At 43.8% G+C, this 23,631-nt stretch overlaps 1 protein-coding gene across 1 annotated transcript in view; it reads left to right on the forward strand.

The window, feature by feature from the left end:
* The first annotated feature begins 4,662 nt into the window (after window positions 1-4,662).
* The window catches only part of DEPTOR (DEP domain containing MTOR interacting protein), a 178,796-nt gene continuing 159,827 nt past the window's right edge, over window positions 4,663-23,631 (forward strand). Inside the window, exon 1 of the mRNA XM_019032870.4 lies at window positions 4,663-4,968. Within this exon, the coding sequence (XP_018888415.1) occupies window positions 4,847-4,968 (122 nt within the window). The 5' untranslated portion in view covers window positions 4,663-4,846. The remainder of the gene's footprint in view (window positions 4,969-23,631) is intronic.

The following is a 23,631-nucleotide window of genomic DNA, read 5'->3' on the forward strand; positions in this document are numbered from 1 at the left end:
AAAACAAAAAAGTGTTCCTATTTCTCCACATCGTCTCCAGCATGTGTTGTTTCCAGACTTTTTAATGACCGCTATTCTAACTGGTGTGAGATGGTATCTCATTGTGGTTTTGATTTGCATTTGTCTAATGACCAGCGATGATGAGCTTTTCCTCATATGTCTGTTGGCTGCATAATACCATTTGACCCAGCAATCCCATTACTGGGTATATACCCAAAGGATTATAACTCATTCCACTATAAAGACACATGCGCACGTATGTTTATTGCAGCACTATTCACAATAGCAAAGCCTTGGAACCAACCCAAATGCCCATCAATGATAGACTGGATAAAGAAAATGTGGCACATATACACCACAGAACACTATGCAGCCATAAAAAAGGATGAGTTCTTGTCCTTTGCAGGGACATGGATGAAGCTGGAAACCATCATTTTCAGCAAACTAACACAGGAACAGAAAACCAAACACCACATGTTCTCACTCATAAGAGGGAGTTGAACAATGAAAACGCATGGACCCGGGAAGGGGAACATCAAACACCAGGGCCTGTCGGTGGGTGGGGGGCTGGGGAGGGATAGCATTAGGAGAAATACCTAATGTAGATGACCAGTTAATGGGTGCAGTGAACCACCATGGCACATGTATACCTATGTAACAAACCTGCACGTTCTGCACATGTATTCCAGAACTTAAAGTATAATTAAAAACAAACAAACAAACAACAACAACAAAAAACCTCTGGTCTCCAGCACAGCCGGCTCTGCGTGAATTACTCTTTCTCTATTGCAATTCCCCTGTCTTGATGAATCGGCTCTTTCTAGGCAGTGGGCAAGGTGAACCCCTTGGGCGATAAATAGCAATAAACTGCTTGGAGAAGTGCAGGAAAATAGCCCAGAGAAGGTGGCATTTCAGTTAGCCTTTAAAATCAGGTAGGATGGCCGGGCACAGTGGCTCATGCCTGTAATCCTAGCACTTTGGGAGGCTGGTGGGAAGGTCACCTGAGGTCAGGAGTTCGAGACCAGCCTGACCAACATGGTGAGATCCCCGTCTCTACTAAAAATACAAACAAATTAGCCAGGCCTGGTGGCACATGCCTGTAATCCCAGCCACCCAGAAGGCTGAGGCAGGAGAATTGCTGGAACCCGGGAGGCAGAAGCTGCAGTGAGCCAAGATCATGCCACTGCACTCCAGCCTGGCTGATAGAGGAGACTCTGTCTCAAAAAATAAATAATTAATTAATTAATTAAAATCAGGCAAGAATAATACCAATGCATATTAAAAGGCAACAATAATCATGACAGCTAACATATTAATCTTCATAGCTGACAGTATTCTTTCATGCATTTTATCAGTTCAAGTTCATCTCCTTTTTATATTGCTGCTGACCCTTAGGAAGTGTTTATCACACCAGTGCTACTCCAAGTGTGGTTTGCTAACTGGGCACGATCTTGGCTCACTGCAGCCTCCGCCTCCCAGGTTCAAGCAATTCTCCCACCTCAGCCTCCCAAGTAGCTGGGATTACAGGCACCTGCCAACAAACCCGGCTAATTTTTGTATTTTTAGTAGAGACAGGGTTTCGCCATGTTGGCCAGGCTGGTCTTCAACTCCTGGCCTCAAGTGATCCACCCACCTCACCCTCCAAAAGTTCTGGGATGATAGACGTGAGCCACTGCACCTGGCTTCATTTGTATTATTGTATTTCATCAAAGTATCAGGCTTCAATGGGTTGAAAGCATACACGCACACACACAGGTGGATCTTCCCCGCCAAACCTTTGAGAAGCACTGGCCCCAAAGCACCAAAACAGACAGAAGGCATGAAAGAGGTAAGTGTGGAGAGCTAGAAGAGAAAAATGTGGAGAGCTAGAAGAGAAAGCTCACACTTAATAGTTCCCACCCGTAATAAGTGCTTTCAGTAAATTTTATTTAATCCTCCCAATAACCCAATGAGATTGGTGTTATTATCTTAATTTTACAAAAGAGGGACAGCAAATTCAGAGACGATAATGAGCTTGCCCAAACATGGCCAAGAATCAAACCAAGGTTTGTCAGAATTCTGTTTTTCTGAAATATTTATGCTGAATTAGTTGCCATATGAGTGCCCTTTTCTCCTTGATCAATATCTAAAAAATTACAGTTTATCTGGAACCAGTTGCTCCTGGGCTCACAGTCGTGGACATGTCCTCAGGATGTGGCTCACCAGTTTTTCCCTAAGTTAGGAAAAAGGTTCTGTCTTCTTACCCAGTGGAGCATGGTGTGTGTCATATGTCAAAAGGTTAAAACAATAACAGCAAACCAGTTCCCATTTCCTGTTCAAATATACCTACCTATACACACACCGCCCCCTACACACACCTCTTATCAGGCAAGAAAAATAAATCATGCTCTCTCACTGTCACTGGAACAATAGCATCAGGTATTTTCCTAACTCGAATTTTCTTTTCTTTATGTTAAGGTGCTTTTTTATCTTAAACTTACAAATTTGTGTTACTGACATGGATCTTGGAAACTTTACATAATAGAAATTTTAATGTTATTTATTTTTTCTTTTTTTTCAGTGTCAGGGTCTTGCTCTGTTACACACACTGGAGTGCGGTGGTGCAATCATAGCTCACTGTAACCTTGAATTCCTGGGCTCAAGTGATCCTTCCACCTCAGCCTCTCAAGTAGCTGAGACTACAGGTATGCACCACCATGCCTGGGTAATTATTATTATTTTTTTTTTGTAGAGACAGGGTCTTGCTATGTTGCCCAGGCTGGCATTGAACTCTTGGCCTCAAGCAATCCTCCCGCCCCTAACTTCCCAAAGAACTGGGATTACATTATTTCATTTAAGCCACACAACATCCCTATGAAGTAGAAATTATTATTCCTGTTTTATCGATAGGAAAGGGAGACCAAGAGAAATAACTAGCATAAGGTTGCAAAATTAGCAAACGACAGAATTGAGATAGAAATTGCATGTTTGACTGAGAAGCCCGTGCAAACTCTTGATATTCTATTTAGTAGTTATAAGATTAGAACATGAGCAACAGACACCTTTTAATCTCATTAACTCTGGGACTTCTGTTCAATGATTTATATATTTTATGCAGAATAAGGCTCTTAGAATCACAGTCACCTAGAGCTATGTCTGCCTTGGTCTACATGTCTATTGTAGCCTATTTGAAAAATTAAGAAACTTAAATGATTTCTTTTGGCAAAAGAGTCACCTAACATCTGTCTCATGCAGAGTCAGAGCTGGTCTGCTCCTGGATGTTCAAGGGAGTTGGGCAACTATTCTCTTTCTGGAGTGGGGCTGAGCATGGCCAGGGTTTAAGGGCTACCTAACTTTCTAGGCAGATTACTTCATCTTTCTATACTTAAGCTTTCTCATTTGTAAGTTGAAAATAATACCAAACTCCAGGGTTTTGTGAGGATAAGGTGTTTGGCACAATGTAAAGCACAGAATAAATGCTCAACACACATGAATACTGCCATAAACATTACTTCGCCTTCCTGCAGACCAACTCCGACTCTGCATGAAACAGAAAATCAGAACATTTATTTGGTACTAATCAAATTTCTTTTCATAATCTTTTACGGGTAGACAATACCATTGTATCCCCATTTTAAGAGGCAGTCTTTCAGTCTTTTCAAAGCATAACTTTGAAGCCAGAATTGCCTGGGTTAGATTTCTTCTTATACTTATTATTATGATGATGATTTGAGACGGAGTCTCGCTCTTGTTGCCCAGGCTGGAGTGCAATGGCACTAACTCCGCTCACCCGAACTCGGCTTACAGCAACCTCCGCCTCCCGGGTTCGAGCGATTCTCCTGCCTCAGCCTCCGAAGTAGCTAGGATTACAGGCATGCACCACCACGCCCGGCTAATTTTGTATTTTTAGTAGAGACGGGGTTTCTTCATGTTGGTCAGGCTGGTCTGGAACTCCTGACCTCAGGTGATCTGCCCGCCTCGGCCTCCCAAAGTGCTGGGATTACAGGCATGAGCCACGGTGCCCGGCTCTTCTTATACTTATTATTTGCTTGCCTTAGACAAGTAACTTCACCTCTCCAAGCCTGCATTCTGATGCAAAACAAACACCAATACCTATTTTATGATTTATTGTAATAATTAAACGAGGTAATACCATACCTGAAGTATGTTTAATGCAGCAGATGTCAAAAGTGGTAGCCGCAATTATTTTTACTTTGTAAGGGAGGATTAAACACATTTAAATAGGACATCACAGGAGCGGAGCTGGATCCCAGGTCAGCCTGATTCCTAGGCCGGCGTTCCTTATTGATTACAACATAAGGCAAACAAGTCGTCCTTGGTGAGAGAGGTTGGGGAGAGAAGAATGTTTAATTTCTCCATGCCCTTCAATGACATGTATAACCTTCACTGTTGACCATTTGGCCAGATTGTTGAATTATGTTTTGCTCTCTGGCAACTTGGGGTGTGGAACGTACAATAAAAACGCGTTCACACTAATAACCTCCAGGCCTGTCCCCAGGATTCTACAGCATGAGCTTTGTGGGTAAAGAGAGCTCACCAAATTCACCCTCCAGCAGCACACACAGCTCAGTAGCAGCGCCCCGCCCAGATGTTTATATTTTCCTCCATCGGCCCCGCCCCCCGACCATGAGGGGCTCTAGCCACGCCCCCAAGCTCAAGTTTCTGGGGCCGGACTAGCCCAGCGCGTCTGCCTACCCACAGGGATTCCCTCTCCAGCCAATCCAGTCAGAGCAGCGGAGCTGCCCCGAACAAAGATGGCGCGGGAAGCGTCTGTGAGGGCAGACTGATCCGAGCACCCAAACCCTCGGCGGACAGCGGAGCCAGTGGTAGCCGCACGGCCCCAACCATGGAGGAGGGCGGCAGCACTGGCAGTGCTGGCAGTGACAGCAGCACCAGCGGGAGTGGCGGGGCGCAGCAAAGGGAGCTGGAGCGCATGGCTGAGGTCTTGGTCACCGGGGAACAGCTACGGTAAGGCAAGAGACACAGCGAGTGAGCTCACGATGGCACTGCCAACGCGTGCCCGCTGCAGTCCTGCGCGCACGCGCTCCCTGGCTCGTGGCTTGCGACTCGCGTGGGGCGCCGGAACGGCTGCGGGAGCATGGATGGTCCTCGGTGCGCCCGCGCTTAGCAGCTGCAGCCTCGGTCCCTAAGGACTCGCTCGCCACGCGGGGCTGCCTGGCAGAAGCCGACGAGCGGGTGGTGCGCGCTGCGCCCTAGCCTGGCTGCTGCAGCCCTGTGCCAGGCAGAGTCCCTGCCACCCACCGCGCTGTCCGTCTTCCCGTGTACCTGGACGCCGCCAGGCCTCCCGGCTGACAGCCTGCGCCTCATCCGCCAAGGGAGCAAGAGGGGTCGCTGTGGGGTCCCGAGGCGACCCCAGCCCCTCTACTCCTTGATGAAAGGAGCAAGACCAACGATAGTCTTCACTAGGTTTTCCTTTTTGCTGACAAGTCTTCCTTCACTCCCCTGAGCCTCGGTGTTTTACATCTGTAAAACAGGGCTGATTCAAGGGCTTTTGTGGGGTTAAACTGAGAGAGCATTTCTGAAACCCTGCACCTATCAGTTAATTGGCACATCGTCCTCAATCATTTGGGTCCGCAAGGGGGCGTGGAGGCACCTTGTCGGGCTGCCTTGAGGCTGTGCCAACTCCCCGGGCTCGCACGTTTTGGGCAGCAGGATCCATGGGGACCCTGGCTCCTGCAAGAATTAAGACTTGCGGCGTCTCACGGAACTTGGGAACAAGGGCGACCCCAGAATCCCCCTTGCCATTCCCATCCCTGTATGGTCCTTCCTCTAGGGCTGTTTGGGAATAGTACTTATGGTCTAACTGGTTCTGCAGCTGCCCTTCGTGTGGTTATAAATCAGTTTGCCAGGAAAAAGAAAACCCAGCTCTGCAGCGTTTGAGCCACAACTTGTACGCGGGCCCCTGTTACTTCTAGTTCTTAGCCTGAATTCCCCAGCTTGTTTTGGTTTCTAAATGTCTGTGTTTCAGGACCTGAAAGAGTGTCTTGCAAAGGTCTCTGAAGGAGACCAATATTGGAAGTCAGAATTAACTGATTTTTAATGTTACAAAAGGCAAATTGCACGTATCGATTCTTTGTTGATTTTTAAAAATACGTGGTCAAAATTAAAGGGAATAAAAACTTCTTTTCCTTCATCAAAAGTACTTTCTAATGAAACCTGTCAAGCGTGTCCGTGTGAAGAGACCACCAAACAAGCTTTGTGTGAGCAATAAAGCTTTTTAATCACCTGGATGCAGGTGGACTGAGTCTAAAAACGGAGTCAGCGAAGGGAGATGGGGAAGGGGTTGCTTTATAGGAGTTGGGTAGATGATGAATAGTGGTGTAAGTTTGTGAGGTGCAGTCCAAGAAGGCGGGGGTGACTTCATAAAGCCCTGTTGTAAAGAGTAGAGTAAGGAAGAAGAGACCTGATATCCCTTGGAGAATAAATGTTGAAGGAGCAGGAGGGTGTCTTGCTGAGAAGATTCAAAGGAGGGGCTACAAAGTAGAAGGTCATCAATATATTGAATAAGGTGAGAAGCAGAGGGGTAGAAAGAAAGTAAATCATGAGAAAGGGCTTGGCTGAAGTAATGAGGGCTGTTCCTGAAGGCTTGCGGCAGTACAGCCCAGGTAAGCTGCTGGGACTGATGGGTGTCAGGGTCAGTCCAGGTAAAAGCAAAGAGAGGCTGGGACGAGGGGTGCAGGGGAATAGTGAAAAAGGCATCTTTAAGATCAAGAATGGAATAGTGAGTTGTGGAGGAAGGTATTGAGGACAAAAGAGTGTACAGGTTTGGCACCACAGGGTGGATAGGCAAAACAATTTGGTTGATAAGGTGCAGATCCTGAACTAACCTGTAAGACTTGTCCGGTTTTGGGACAGGTAAAATGGGGGAATTGTAAGGAGAGTTTGTAGGTTTTAGAAGCCCAAGCTGTAGCAGGCGAGTGATAACAGGCTTCAGTCCCTTTAAAGCCTACTGTGGGAAAGAAAGTTTAATTTCTCTGCTCTTCATTACTGGGCCATCTTTTTAAAAGTCTTCTGTTGGATAGGGTTACTTATTTTTCATTTATTTTACAAATATTAAATTGCATGATGGCTCTTTTTGTCCAGTAAGTACTTTTTCCTTCAAGATGCAGTTTAAATGCCTCTTCCTCGCAGTCCCCAGAGCACTTGTTATTCCCCACTTTTCTAGCGCCTCTCTGCACTGCAGCAGTTTTGAGAGCCATCCTTGTCACGCAGGAATTAGACCTGGGTTTGAATGACTGCTCCACCATTATGTAGGCAAGTGTCAGCATTAAGTTGTTTCAAGGAAGACTTTAAGCTAGACTGAATCTTGGCTTTGCTACTTACTAGTGTGGGACCTTGGACAAGTGATTATGCCCATAATCCTGGCCCTTTGGGAGACCAAGGCAGGCGGATCCCTTGAGGCCTGGAGTTCAAGACCAGCCTGACCGACATGGTGAAACCTCATCTCTACTAAAAATACAAGAATTAGCCGGGTGTGGTGGTGCATGCTTGTAATCCTAGCTACTTCGGAGGCTGAGGTGAGAGGATTGCTTGAACCTGGGAGGCAGAGGTTGCAGTGAGCCAAGATAGTGCCACTGCACTCCAGCCTGGGCAACAGAGTGAGCCTCCATCTCAAAAAAAAAAAAAAAAAAAAAAGAAGAAGAAGAACGATGGGTAATAATGGAATTTACCTCATAGCGTTACTATGAGGATTAGATGAGTTGCGCTTAGGGTAGTTTCTGGTAGATATGTAGTAAGCACCAGGTCAACATTAGCTAAGGTAGAGTTCTGTGACCTTGGACAAGTAAATTCACTTCTCTGAGTCTCTGTTTCCACATTTGAAAAAAGACAGTGAAGATGAATGTATTTCATGGAGTTGCGAGAATTTGCCCCTGGGCTTCATGTATTAATGAGCATTCAACAAATAGTTCCTGGAATTAATTAGTATTATTGGTCTCTCTGCATCACTGCATGTGACTTCCAGCCAAGTAAGATCGGGCAGGAAGGATTAGGTGGTGGTGAAGAGCGCAGGATATAGAACTAGGCTGCCTGGGTTCTTATTCTGCCTCCACCATTTATTCTGTAACTTTAGGACAATATGTTTAGCCTCTCTGTGCCTCAGTTTCCTCTTCTACGAAATGTTATTCTGATGACACTTCTTCAGGAGCTCTGTGAGGATTAAATGAGATGCTACATGTAAAAGGCTTAGGAAATGTTAGCCACTTAATTCTACTTTGGAAAATTTTAATCATTGCTGTTTTTTATCTCAACTGTTTTGGCACTGTAACTAGCACATAGTAACTACTCAGTAAGTAGTTAAATGAATATCGTAAGTATTCAATATACTTCTGTTAGTACAGAGCAGTATAATAGTCAGAATTTAGGAATTAAAGTGGTCGTATGCCTGGTTTCCTAGTTATTGGAGGGTTGGAAGTTCAGTCATTCTTGTCACTTTCACAAAGAGTTCTTCTGTCTGCAGCTCCCCTCTCACTGCAGGATTGTAAGTGCTTTGCAATGTCCAGGCCTCCTGCCTCTAAGTGCTTCACACACTCTCAGTTCCCCTCTGCTTTCTCTCGCTTTGCATTACTTTCTGGGTCATCAGAGATGAGGTAGAGGTGATAAGAGGAAACCAAGGACTGGGATTTGAAATAAAAAATTTAGCCTCTAGGCCCAGTTCTATCAATTTCTTTTTCTTTCTTTAATTGTAGCTATGCCCTCTTGAGCAAGTCACTTAACCTCTCTAGTCCTAAGCATCCTCCTTCCCTACAGAATGGGAATAATATCTTCCCACATAAGATTTGTGGTATTGGATCAAATAGGGCACAACATGGGAAGAAACTTTGTAAAATAAATCAATAAAGCAAGAAGAGTGTTGTTATGACTATTGTAACCTCCAGATGTGAAATTGGGGGCTGGCTCCGCAATCCTGACACTTCTTTTTTTGTTTGTGTTTTGTTTTTTGAGATGGAGTTTCACTCTTGTTGCCCAGGCTGGAGTGCAATGGCGCGATCTCGTCTCACCGCAACCTCCGCCTCCGGGTTCAAGAGATTCTCCTGCCTCAACGTCCCAAGTAGCTGGGATTACAGGCATGCGCCACCACGCCCTATTTTGTATTTTTTAAATTTGTTTTTCTTGAGGCACAAGAATCACTTCAACCCAGGAGGCGGAGATTGTGGCTAATTGTGTATTTTATTTATTCATTTATTTATTTATTTTTAGAAGAGACGAGGTTTCTCCATGTTGGTCAGGCTGGTCTCCAACTCCCGACCTCAGGTGATCCGCTCACCTCAGCCTCCCAAAGTGCTGAGATTACAGGCATGAGCTGCACCCGGCCAATCCTGACACTTTTTCTTTTTAAGACAGAGTCTTCACTTTGTCATCAGGTTGGAGTGCGGTGGCACGATCTCGGCTTACTGCAACCTTCGCCTCCCAGGTTCAAGCGATTCTCCTGCCTCAGCCTCCCGAGTAGGTGGGATTACAGGTGCGTGCCACCACACCCAGTTAATTTTTTTTTTTTTTTTGTACTTTTAGTAGAGACAGAGTTTCACCATGTTGGCCAGAATGGTCTCGATCTCTTGACCTCGTGATCCGCCCGCCTCAGCCTCCCAAAGTGCTGTGATTATAGGCGTGAGCCACCGTGCCCGGCCAATCCTCATACTTTTTAAAGGGCGGTTGGTTGTATAAGGACAAGAAATTAACTAACAGACCTAAAAATATCTCTTGCTTCCTTTTTCAGCTTAACTGCAGGACCCTTTGTTTAATTTTCTTCATGTTTTTCCCTTGTCATAAAAGATTTTACTTCCTTCTCCCAATGTATTTCTATTTTTGCATCTTAAAGATGCATTTGGGGCCAGGCGCGGTGGCTTAACACCTGTAATCCCAGCACTTTGGGAGGCTGAGGCGGGCGGATCACCTGAGATCGGGAGTTCAAGACCAGCCTTACCAACATGGAGAAACCCCATCTCTACTAAAAATACAAAATTAGTCAGGCGTGGTGGCACATGCCTGTAATGTCAACTACTCGAGAGTCTAAGGCAGGAGAATTGCTTGAACCTGGGAGGCAGAGGTTGTAGTGAGCCGAGATCGCGCCAATGCACTCCAGCCTGGGCAACAAGAGCAAAACTCCGTCTCAAAAAAAAAAATGCATTTGGATACTACTTCACAGCCTCCAGGATGGGTATAACAAAAAAGACAGTCACAAGTGTTTGTGAGGATGTGGAGAAATTGTGGAGAAAGTAGAACCCCTACACACTACTTGGTGGGAATGTAAAATGGTACAGCCCCTTTGGAAAAATATTTGGCAGCTCCTCAAATATTAAACATAGAGTTATCATATGACCTAGAAATTCTGCTTTTAGGTATATACCCAGGAGAAATGAGAAAACATGTCTACATAAAAACTTGTACACAAATGTTCATAGCAGTACTATTCATAATAATCAAAAACAGGGCTGAGTGCAGTGGCTCACGCCTATTAATCCCAGCACTTTGGGAGGCTAAGGTGGGTGGATCGCCTGAGATCAGGAGTTCCAGACCAGCCTGGACAACATGGACAAACCCTGTCTCTAATAAAAATACAAAAATTATCTGTGCGTGGTGGTACATGCCTGTAGTCCCATCTACTCAGGAGGCGAGGCACAAGAATAGCTTGAACCCAGGAGGCAGAGGTTGCAGTGAACTGAGATTGCACCATGACACTCCAGCCTGGGTGACAGAGCAAGATTCTGTCTTAAATAAATAAATAATCAAGGGCCGGGCACGGGGACTCATGCCTGTAACCAGCACTTTGGGAGGCCGAGGTGGGTGAATCACCTGAGGTTGGGAGTTCAAGACCAGCCTGACCAACATGGAGAAACCCTGTCTCTACTAAAAATACAAAATTAGCCGGGCGTGGTGGCTCATGCCTGTAATCCCAGGACTTTGGTAGGCTGAGGCGAGTGGATCACGAGGTCAGGCATTCAAGACCAGCCTGGCCAAGATGGTGAAACCTCGTCTCTACTAAAAACACAAAAATTAGCCGGGCGTGGTGGCAGGCACCTATAGTCCCAGCTACTCGGGAGGCTGAGGCAGAAAAATTGCTTGAGCCCAGATGGCAGAGGTTGCAGCGAGCCGAGATTGCGCCACTGCACTCCAGCCTGGGTGACAGAGCGGGACTCCATCTCAAAATAAAATAAAATAAAATAAAATAACATAAAATAAAATAAAGAAGCTCAACAATATCACTATTCTCTTTCTAGCAATGGTAGCAATTATAATAATAACAATAACACTTACATGGCACCTATTACCTGCTAAGGACTCTTCTAAGCACTTTATGTATGGTAATGCCTTTAATCTTTATAGCAACTCTATGTAGCAGATACCTTTATTACTTTTATTTTGTAGATTAAAAAATTGAGGAAAAGATCATTTAAACCAACAGGCCATAGATTATTCAGCCAGAAAGTTACGGTAGAGTTGAGTGTTTCTGCTCTTAAGCAGTATGATAAGCTACAATACTGTTCCCAACTAGTGACTTAGAGGGTTAAAAAAAATGAAACACTAAAACAACTTTAAAACAGAATCATGTATATGAGAATATCACATTGCAGTGTGACAACTTTGGTAAACAAAAAAGTAGACAAGTAGCTTTTCCATTCTGTTGGGGAAAATCTGATTTATTCCTGTGAGTATTTATATTTTGACAAGGTAGGATTGTCACTTTCTCTACTAAATATTAAACTCAATCTTTCCTGACATGTGGTTTTGAAAAGTGCATTTGGACTCCACTGATTCAGAATTTGTAACCATTTTAATGGGAAGATAAATTGCAGTTCTATTTTGCCATCTGTGAGAATGGGAGTAGGGTAAGGAAGAGAATTAAGAATGTATAATAAAGGGAATGCTTAAATAGAGAGAAAATGCATTAATCATTAATTTCACTTTAATTCATTTAATTTCATTAATTCATAATTAATTTCACTTTTGCTCCTCTACCAAGATGAAGTGTGCTGATTACAACAATCTTATCCAATCACTAAGGCTGACTTCCCAAAAGCAACTTACTAGGCTATGAATTTAGTTAGCTAAGTTGGAGGAAATGCAGTTCTTCCAAATTGTTTGTCACCTTTGCCTTTTTTCTATAAGAGGCTGCCTTTCAGGCTCTTACAGGCTTACTATTGTCTTTTTAATAAAAACGTCTTTAATAAATATTGAATTGCTTTCCTAAATTTACTTTGCAAATGTTAATGCAGTTTTCAGAAAAAAGGTAAAAACAGGCCAGGTGTGGTGGGTCAGGCCTGTAATCCTAGCACTCTGGGAGGCCGAGGTGGGCAGATCACTTGAGGTCAGAAGTTCCAGACCAGCCTGGCCAACATAGTGAAATCCTGTCTCTGCTAAAAATACAAAAAAATTAGCTGGGGGTGGTGGTGCGTGCTTGCAGTCCCAGCTACTCTGGAAGCTGAGGCAGGAGAATCGCTTGAACCAGGAAGGCAGAGGTTGCAGTGAGCTGAGATGACACCACTGAACTCCAGCCTGGGAGACACAGTGAGACTCTGTCTCAAAAAAAAAATTAAAAAAAAAAGGTAAAATCGGCCATTGAATCAAAGATCAAGCTCTAATAAATCGAATATGAGATAAGGAATTTAGAGCATACACAACAGGAAAAGGAGAAATAATTCATTTTATTCAAGTAGGCACCTAAGGAACTTTACGGTTGGTATAAGAATATCTTAGGGGGTGTCCCTTAGAAGCTAGGATTGAAATTTTCTTCTCTTAAACAGCAGAGAGATATCCTGGAGTCAGAAAATTACTGCCTATACAGATTTTTGAAAAAGAAGGGCTTTAGGAAATGAAGAGTCCCTGTATTTGGAGTCAATGGTCAAGAGCCTAATTCATGTAGAATGTTTATTCTATTTTTATTTATTTATTTATTTATTTATTTATTTATTTATTTATTTTTGAGATAGGGTCTCACTGTGTCACCCAGGTGGTGTGCAGTGGTGCAATCTCGGCTCACTGCAACGTCTGCCTCCCAGGTTCAAGTGATTGTCCTGCCTCAGCATCCTGAGTAGCTGGGATTACAAGCAAGAGCCACCACACCCAGCTAATTTTTTAATTTTTAGTAGAGATGGGGTTTCTCCACGTTGGGCAGGCTTGTCTTGAACTCCTGACCTCAGGTTTTCTACCCGCCTCGGCCTCCCAAAATGCTGGGATTACAGGGATGAGCCACTGCACTCGGCCTTGTAATTACTTTTCTAAAAGGCCATTGCTGATATAAGTTATGGCTTCCATCAGCTTTGGAATCAATAAAACTGAAAATAAGTTAAATAAACCTCAAGAGAAGAGAATGCAAGGTGAAGGAAGGTCATTCTTCTGTCCTGTTGTGTTATTTCTTTTTTAATTTTTTAAATTTTAGAAAAAAATACATTGTTTTATACCTTTTTTATTATTTATTTTTATTTTTATTTTTTTAGACAGGGTCTCACTCTTGTTGCCCAGGTGCAGTGGCATGATCCTGGCTCACTTCAACCTCTGGGTCCTGGACTCTTGTGATCCTTCCACCTCAACCTCCCAAGTATCTGAGACTCAAGTATCTGAGACTCAGGCACGTACCACCACACCTGGCTAATTTTTGTATTTTTGGTAGAGATGGGGTCTTGCCATGTTGCGCAGGCTGATCTCAAACTCCTGGACTCCAGCAATCCTCCCACCTCAGCCTCCCAAAGTGCTGATATTAGAGGCCATCAGCACCAGCTTCTTGTCCTGTTCTTTCTAGCTTTCATTTGAGTCAGGAGTTCATTTCCCCTTCATTGATGGCTCTTAAATGGTTGGTTTCCATGAGTTTAGTGATTAGGAAATAACAAAGGAAAGAACAATTGGTCCTACTTTCTACACGGTAATTATACTTTTCTGTGTTCCATTATCTACCAAGGAGAGGTGGGTACCAAATCTGAGATCCTTGTTCTAGTATTATCGGCCTTAACTAAACTTAGAAGTTTATGGCAGTGATTGTTTCTATGTATCATTAGATACATGTGGGACATCGTGAAGATGGAGTTGGGGAGAGGATTTAGTGGGGCAGATAGCATGCTTGCAAGGTGGTACCTTCAGGATCAACTTGAGCTATTTTCATCAGGGCTGGCTGCAGAGAATCACTTTTTGGTAGCTTTACAAATATTTGTGAGGTTGGGTGGGGAGATGAGGAGAGAAAACACACCCTGCAGTGTGAGACAAGATATGCTTTAGGGCCGGGCGCGGTGGCTCACACCTGTAATCCCAGCACTTTGGGAGGCCGAGGCGGGTGGATCACGAGGTCAGGAGATCAAGACCATCCCGGCTAACACGGTGAAACCCCGTCTCTACTAAAAACACAAAAAAATTAGCCGGGTGTGGTGGCAGACGCCTGTAGTCTTAGCTACTCAGGAGACTGAGGCAGGAGAATGGCGTGAACCTGGGAGGTGGAGGTTGCAGTGAGCCGAGATCGCGCCACTGCACTCCAGCCTGGGCGACAGAGCGAGACTCCGTCTAAAAAAAAAAAAAAAGAATGATATGCTTTAGTATTCCCACTTTTCAGATAACAGCTGTTGCTAGGGTGTAGCAAAAGGGAACAAATGTCACGGCCTCTAGCTTGGGGAAGCCCGTGGCAGCTGCAGAGGAGGAGGTAGGTAGCAGCTGAGGGAGGCTCAAGGCTCAAGTCTTTCCACCTGTAACTCTCAGGCTGCTACTTACAGATCTGTTTGACTGTGTTTGTTTGCTTTGATCCTTGTGTCCTCCTATCTCCCTGCAATACTTTTACCTACAGATTTTGGGTTCTCATATTTACCCGGAAGCTCTCTTCATTGAGTAAGCCTTGGGCCAGTATGTATCTATGTCTTGGCCTTGTTTAGAGCATCCAGCTCCATGAGGCTCTCCTTTGAGTGATGAAACTACTACAGCTATAGAGAACCGAACCTTGTCCTTTGTGTGCAGAGCAGGCAGGATTCAGAAGGACTAGTCCTAGCACAGTACGCTCAGTAGCTACTCTAACCTTGACTTAAGGTGTAAGAAACAAATGAACATTCTCATAGCCATTCTCTCATTGCATGCCACCCTAGTTTCATTAGAGTTAGGTTAGATGAAGTTTCTCTGTCGCCCAGCCTGGAGTGCAGTGGCATGATCTTGGCTCACCGCAACCTCCGGCTCCCAGGTTCAAGAGATTCTCCTGCCTCAGCCTCCCCAGTAGCTGGGACTACAGGCAGGCACCACCACACCTCACTAATTTCTGTATTTTCAGTAAAGATGGGGTTTCACCATATTGGCCAGGCTGGTCTCAAACTCCTGACCTCAAGTGATCTGCCCACCTCGGCCTCCCAAAGTGCTGGGATTACAGGCATGAGCCACTGCACCTGGCCAGTTGCATTTTATTATGTATGAAGTTTGGCTAACATCTAACAAACATTGAAATTCTGGAGGAATACTATGTGAGTCGTGAGTGGTGTCCGAAAGCAAAGAAGACAGTGTATTGGGGGGACAGTGTAGAAATAAAGAATTATTTGCTGATTTAAGGACAACCAATATGAGAAAAGGCAATTTGCAAAGAAAAAAAATACTTTTAAAGGATTGGCTTTTTTTTTTTTCATGTTGAAGGATTGAGCACATATTTCTATTGAGGATCTTGAGTTAGTTTGCTACTTAAAATGCAAGTTCCTTATACAGATAAGGTTTGTGTCCTATTTCCAAACACATATAATGAGTGTAGTAAAGACGGAATTTCTTTTTTTGTTTTTCTTTTTTGGAGATAGAGTCTCTCTCTGTTGCTCAGGCTGGAGTGTGGTGGCGTGATTGCAACCTCTGCTCCCAGGGTTCAAGCTCACTGCAACCTCCGCTTCCAGGGTTCAAGCTCACTGCAACCTCCGCTTCTAAGGTTCAAGCAATTCTTGTGCCTCAGCCTCCTGAGTAGCTGGGACGACAGGCATGAACCACCATGCCCAGCTAATTTTTTGTATTTTAGTAGAGATGAGGTTTTACCATGTTGTCCAGGCTGGTCTCGAACTTTTGAGCTCAGGCAATCGGCCCATTTTGGATTATAGGCATGAGCTACCTTGCCTGGCCTGAATTTCTTGATTTGAATAACTATTGTTTTGCTTCTTAGTTTCTTTCTCCTTTCCCAAGAGGAAAGGAGAATGGGGTAACCTTGGACCCTCTTTTCACTGAATTTTTTTTTAAAGCGCTACTTATTTTTTCTCTTTTAACTTTTCTATATATGAAAGTGATGTACACAGAATATATTCACTGCAAAAAGTGGGGTTTATTCCCTGTAGTGGTATATGACTGTGTTTTACACTGAAGTGTGAAATGCCCCTTAATCATCTTAAGTTATAGTGTGGTTGATAAAATAAGACTTTACCAAATCTCTTCCTATTTTGTTCTGAGGAACTGACAATAATAAAACTGTTTATGGATGTGGTTTTGAGGGAATTACCTAATGTATGACTCTGATTCATTTTCCTTCACATTGCCAATTACATTCTACAAACCAGTCATCAATAAAATAAATTCTAACAGTAGAAACAAATTCTACTGTTATACAGTGAGCATAGCCTAGGTTGTCATGAGACAGGATTAGCAGGCCTTGACACCATGATAAGGAACATTTTCTTCTCTTGTTATACTTGAAGAGCCAGAAGCCATCACATAATATTTAAGGACATCCAAGTATAAGCAACAGGAGTAAGTTAGAGCTTTTTCCTCTAACATTGTATTATGAAAAATTTCAAATGTACAGAAAAGTTTAAATAATTTTATAGTGAACACTCATGTCCACCACTTAAGATTCCACAATTAACATTTCACTGTATTGCTTTATCACATGACTATCCATCTAGCTCTCCCTCTATCCATCTGTCAATTAATTCATCTTTTTTTGGAAAGTATCTCAGAGTACGTTGTAGACAATAATACACTTTTCCTAAAACCTTCAGCCCTCGGTGTACTAACTAGTATTCACTCTTTGCTTTTGGTTCTTTTTTTCAGAGATAAAATTTATATAGAATAAAATATGCCATTTGATGAATATTGACTAAAGCAATTGCACATCTATACAACGCAAATCCCTATCCAGATATTTTTTAATGCTTTTGACTGCAAGAAACAATCAGCTTAAACTGTTGCCTCCTATAAGTGGAAGTTCAGGAGATACAATGCCTTAAAATTTAATTCATTCTCTGCAATTCTTTTGGTTCTCTCTTGTAGCTCCTTCATGTGCCAGCTCTTTTATTGGTTGGCTTCATCTTCCAGCCAGTGGTAGAACAGGAATTTCAGGCCTCATATGGCTTGTAATAACATCTGGGAGAAAGAGAAGTATTTCCATTCAGGACTCCAATCACAAGTCCTGAGGTTCACCCTGACTTCGCTGGTTAGGTCACATGCCTATTCCTGAGTCGGTGGGATTGTAGCCAGGGGAGGGGAATGACACAAGCCAAGGAGGCATCTCCCCCAATACACACACACAGACACACACACACACATACATATACACATACACATACACATACACACACAGACACACACATATACACACAGATACACGCACACAGATACATACATACACACATAGACACATACAGGAGTCACTCCACGATTCACGCACAACCCTATTCTACCACTTCCAGAAAAACTGCGCTGGTTAATATAATTTTCTGCTATTTTGAGAAAGGGAAAAAGCCACTAGTACATGTTGTTTTGAGAAAAAGAAAAATAGTGTAACAAATTAGAAAATACTCCAGTGAAAAGACAATCTTTTATTTCTTTGCAAATGTAAAACTATGATGCAGGAGGTCAACACTGTGATAGTAATCCTTAAATTTATAATAGACAACTATATTTCAGCTAATTTTATGAGAATTTCTTTTAAACAAACCCTATTTTTGGCAAATGATACCATTTCTTCACTGGCTCAGCTCATATTTACTCAGTGCCTGCTATTTGTCGGGCATCTCAGTACTAGCTGTGAGAGATACCAAGTGAAATAAGAGAAGGCTTTTATTCTTGAGCAGCTCAAAATGTATCCTGCCCAGTTTTACCAAGTGTGTGTACTAAGTGGAATTCATGACCTAAAACCACATTATATTAAAGACTATGGAGAAATGGTTATGTGTTTTTACCAGTCCCTTCCCATTCCCCTTCCCCTTCCCCTTCCCCTCCCCTCCCCCCTCCTCCCCTCCCCTCCCTTCCCTTCCCTTCCCTTCTTTCTGGAGTTTTACTCACTCTGTCACCTGGGCTGGGGTTCAGTGGCATAATCTCAGCTCCCTGCAACCTCTGCCTCCAGGGTTCAAGTGATTCTCCTGCTTCAGTCTACTAAGTAGCTGGGGATTACAGGCATGCAACACCATAGGCTCTTTATCACTTATCCTAGGTTTATGGTCTTAAGCCCCCTTACCCTGCACTCCTTTCCCCTCCCCCAATCCCCATCCCCTCCCCCTCCCCCCTCCCCTCCCGTTCTCCCTCCCCTCCCCTCCCCTCCCTTCCCCTTCCCTTCCCCTTCCCTTCCCCTTCCCTTCTCTTCTTTCTGGAGTTTTACTCACTCTGTCACCCAGGCTGGAGTTCAGTGGCGTAATCTCAGCTCGCTGCAACCTCTGCCTCCAGGGTTCAAGTGATTCTCCTGCTTCAGCCTACCAAGTAGCTGGGATTACAGGCATGCAACACCACGACCAGCTAATTTTTTCATTTTTAGTAGAGATGGGGTTTCACCATGTTGGCCAGGCTGGTCTCTAACCCCTGACCTGACCTCAAGTGATCTGCCCGCCTCAGCCTCCCCAAGTGCTAGGATTACAGGTGTGAGCCACTGCAGCTGTTTTTGTTTTCTCTTTCTTTCTTTGTTTTGTTTTTTGGACACATGGTCTTGCTCTGTCACCCGGGCTGGAGTGCAGGGGCATGATCACAGCACACTGCACCCTTAACCCTACCCGCTCAAGTAAGCCTCCTGCCTCAGCCTCTAAGTAGCTGGGACTACAGGTGTGTGCCAACACACCTGGCTAATTTTTTTTTATTTTTAGTAGAGTCGACGTCCTACTGTATTGCTCAAGCTGTTCTCAAACTCCTGGGCTCAAGTAATCCTCCCACCTTGGCTTCCCAAAGTGTTGGGATTACAGAGGTGAACCACTGTACTGGGCCTCAGTTATTTATTTTTTTTTTTTTACTACAACAATTAATTTAAAATGTTATTTGTTTTATTAGAAAGAGAACAAAGAGAACACAACATCATATTTTTCTCCTTCTAGGAGAAACAACTCCTCCAAATAGAATAACCAAGTGATGCCACACTCGTAGGTAACTATGTTTCTTCTGAAATTATACTGCTTCCTTAGAATTATGATACTATACTATTAGAATTGTCATATATCAAGCCCTCTCCTCCCCTCCCTTTAGCTCTCGACTTGGCAGAAGTGTCGAAAAGCTATAGAAAAGATTGGATTGTACATTTTGAAGCCAAAAGTTGACTCAACAGTGGCATAAAGGGCTCTGTCTTCCTGTTGAATTCTGGGCAGGATTTTTCTCAGTGCCTCATCACTAGTTTGATAAACAGTCAACAATCAACAATCTTGATTGATAAACAAGAATTCTTTATCCAAGGCTGGCACGGTGGCTCACGCCTGTAATCCCAGCACTTTGGGAGGCCGAGGCAGGCAGATGGCTTGAGGCCAGGAGTTTGAGACCAGCCTGGCCAATATGGTGAAACCCCGTCTCTACTAAAAATATAAAAATTAGCCAGGTGTGGTGGTGCACACCTGTAGTCCCAGCTACTCAGGAGGTTGAGGCAGAAGAATTGCTTAAACCTGGGAGGTAGAGGTTGCAGTGAGCAGAGATTATGCCATTGCACTCCAGCCTGGGTGACAGAGCAAGACTCTGTCTCAGAAAAAAAAAAAAAAAAAGACTTCTCTATCTGTTCATTTGTATTTGTCCTGAGGTAAAATCAATTTTATGAAGGGGTGTATATCATATAGGAGTGGGAGTTGGGAGGATGCCTGGGCGGAAAAGGGCAAAAGCACATATTATGAAAATCTCATGTCTCATACATTATTCATATAATGAATTTATTTAAAAATTTGTACACAATAACTTTAATAAATATACTGATGATAATTCAATAGATATAAAAACTGGGAAACATTAAAACGAAGTTATTCAAAATCTAAGGGTGGAGGAGTTAGGGAGTATTGAAGATGTTATCAGGCATCCTTGGCAAAGAAAGACACTTAAAAAAGTAAGTCATGCTTCTAACACAAGGGAAGATAACTGTCTTAGAAACTTCCACAGAAGCTGGGTGCAGTGGCTCACGTCTGTGATCCCAGCACTTTGGGAGGCTGAGGTGGGAAGATGGCTTGAGCCTATGAGTTTCAGACCAGCCTGGGCAACACTGGGAGACCCCATCTCTACAGAAATTTTAAAAATTAGCCAGGTGTGTTAGTGCATACCTGTGATCTGAGCTACTTGGGAGGCTAAGGTGGGAGGATCACTTAAGCCCAGGAGGTCGAGACTGCAGTGAGCCATGTTCGGGCTACTGCACTCCAGCCTGGGTGACAGAGCGAGAGCTTGTCTCAGAAAAGAAAAAGAGGAGAGGAGAGGAGACGGGAGGGGAGAGAAGGGGTGGGGAGGTGGGGAGGGGAGGGGAGGGAAGGGAGGGGGAGGGGAGGGGAGGGAAGGGAGGGGGAGGGGAGGGGAGGAGAGAGGAGGGGAGGATGGGGAGGGGAGGGGAGGGGAGAGGAGTGGAGAAGGGAAAGGAGTGCAGGGCAAGGGGGCTTAAGACCATAAACATAGGATAAGTGATAAAGAGCCTATGTTGTGGGAAACCAGGCCAGAATTGACCCTTTAGCTTCTGGGTTGCCCCTCTGACCTAACAAGCTTGTGGCAGTAGCTCAGTACAGTATGAAGATCTTCTCATGACTTTTAGATGAATTTGGGACAAAAAGTTAGAGGTTTTTTTGTTTGTTTGTTTGTTTGTTGTTGTTGTTGTTGTTGTTTGAGACAGGGTCTCACTCTGTCACCCAGGCTGGAGTGCAGTGGCACAATCTTGGCTCACTGCAACCTCCCTCTCCCAGGTTCAAGTGATTCTCCTGACTCAGCCTCCCAAGTAGCTGGGATTACATGCGTCCGCCACCATGCCCAGCTAATTTTTGTATTTTTAGTAGAGGTGGGGTTTCACCATGTTGGGCAGGCTGGTCTTGATCTCCTGACTTCAGGTGATCCATCCACCTCGGCCTCCCAAATTGTTAGGATTACAGGCATGAGCCACCATGCCTGGCCTATATGTGAGTTTTGAAGAAATGCAACAATTCAGTCATTTGTTAAATAATAGTGATAGCAATGTTGTCATGTCCTATTTTATGCTTTTATATGTACATTATTTCCTTGAATTCTTACAATAATTTTATTATCTCCATTTTAAAATGGAAGAAACCAAGGCATGAGCAACTTGCCACGGTCACACATGTGGTAAGTATGGGAGCTTGGTTTATTGGTTTTGAATCCAGACCTCTCAGAATACATACATACAGCTGTGGAAGTAGCCCTGTAAAATATCAAGAAGTAAGGCTTATTCTGTGTGACTTCGGGTCACAGTCTAAGTAGGATGGGAAGGAGGAAAAGACATATGCATTTAGGTACTAATTCAAAAGGGCAATATATAGAATGGTTTAAACAATAATGGGGATGTCTTAAGCTTATGTAACATTAAATTTCAGGAGAGGGTTTGATCAGAATTTCAGGTCTATTCCTCCCATCCAAGTACCCAGGCTGGAGGGCAGTGGTGCAATCTTGGCTCACTGGAACATCCTGTGGACAGGCCTGTAATCACAGGATTACAGGCCTGTCACTGCTTAGCTTCCGAGATCAGATGGGATCTGGCACGTTCAGGGTGGTATGGCTGTAGACTCAGGTCTATTTCTCTTAAATTTCCTTGATTCTACTCTGAGCATTCACGACGTCTTCATGAAGACTTCTTTTATAGTCATGCAATGGCCACCTGCAGCAATCAAGACTGAAGACAGGGCTGTCTGCCATTCACCATCCACAAAAGTTGTGAGCTTTGATCTTTTTGAATCATCTTAACTCACAGACCCACTAGATATTAAGGCACAGCAATGTCCTTCATTGGTTGAAGAAAATATTCCACAGAAAAAGATACAGGCTGAGAAAAATTAGGAGATGTTAGTGTACATTTTCTTCTTTACTACTTACAATGTAATTGTCCTGGTAAACCTCCTCACCATGAGGACGGCCTGTTCATCATGCTCACTCCTTCACCCCAAACCATTCCCTTACTTGGAAGATATGCCTGTCCCCCCCAGCAAAGATTTGCTCAGTAATAAAGTAAAATAGAGCTCTCAACATATGACTGAAGTGGCAATTGGCTTACGTTCAAATTTCATGGAATGATTTTTGTATTACTTGAGTTTTGATGTCTTTCCAAGAAACACCTCCACTCAGAGAGAGTCCCAGCCAAAGCTGTATAAGAGTCATCTCTTTGTATAAGCAAAGCTACTTAAGGAATAATTAAGATGTAGACTTCTGGGAAAACTGCAAAATGTTCTTTACTTGCATAACTCAACTGAGTAAAGGTCTTTCAGGTCATGTGTTTCAATATATTTGTCATCCCCTCAGCCTCTGTTGGAGCTACCTTTGTTTTTTTGTTTATTGTTTTGTTTTGTTTTGTTTTTTGAGACAGAGTCTGGCTGTGTTACCCAGGCTAGAGTGCAGTGCTGCAATCTTGGCTCACTGCAACCTCCACCTCCCGGGTGGAAGCAGTTCTCCCACTTCAGCCTCCCGAGTAGCTGGGACTACTGGCACGTGCCACCACGCCCGGCTAATTTTTGTATTTTCAGTAGAGACGGGGTTTTGCCATGTTGGCCAGGCTGGTCTCAAATTACTGACATCAGGTGATCCGCCTGCCTTGGTCTCCCAAAGTGCTGGGATTACAGGCATGAGCTACTATACCTGGCCTGGAGCTACCTTTGATTATCAAGGTGTCAATATTTTTCTCCACTATTAATAAGATTAAGCTTATACCTCAGTATATCATTGCATTGACATTACAACAGTAACTTTGGCATTGATTTTGTACTGCATCTTACCATAAACATAAGTAATAGGAATGAATCCAAATAAAAGTGGTTTTATGCTCAGATAATACTGTATGAGTTTAGTCTTTTATTCTATGAAATGGGTAGCACGTGTCCACATGCAGCAAACCTTTTGTACTCAAGTACTGACAAGGAACTGTGATATGAAAAGCATGATTTTTCTTATGCCTGTGTTGACTACAAAAGAGAGAAGCTCCAGTTAAACCCATTGAGAAGCATCTATGAAATACAAGAAGCTGGGCTTGGAGCCAACACATTTGTCTACATGTTCACCATTTGCTGAGTCTGCGCTAATGAGAGCTTTAAGCCAAGAAGAGCAGAGTCTGATTACTAAGGACTTTGTTATAATTTTTTTTTTTTTGAGACGGAGTCTCGCCCTGTTGCCCAGGCTGGAGTGCAGTGGCATGATCTTGGCTCACTGCAACCTCTGTTTCCCAGGTTCAAGCAATCCTCCTGCCTCAGCCCCCCTAGTAGCTGGGATTACAGACACACGCCACCATGCCTGGCTAAATTTTGTATTTTTAGTAGAGACGGG

This window comes from Gorilla gorilla, chromosome 7 (assembly GCF_029281585.2).
Source record: "Gorilla gorilla gorilla isolate KB3781 chromosome 7, NHGRI_mGorGor1-v2.1_pri, whole genome shotgun sequence".
Classification (NCBI taxonomy): Eukaryota; Metazoa; Chordata; class Mammalia; order Primates; family Hominidae; genus Gorilla; species Gorilla gorilla.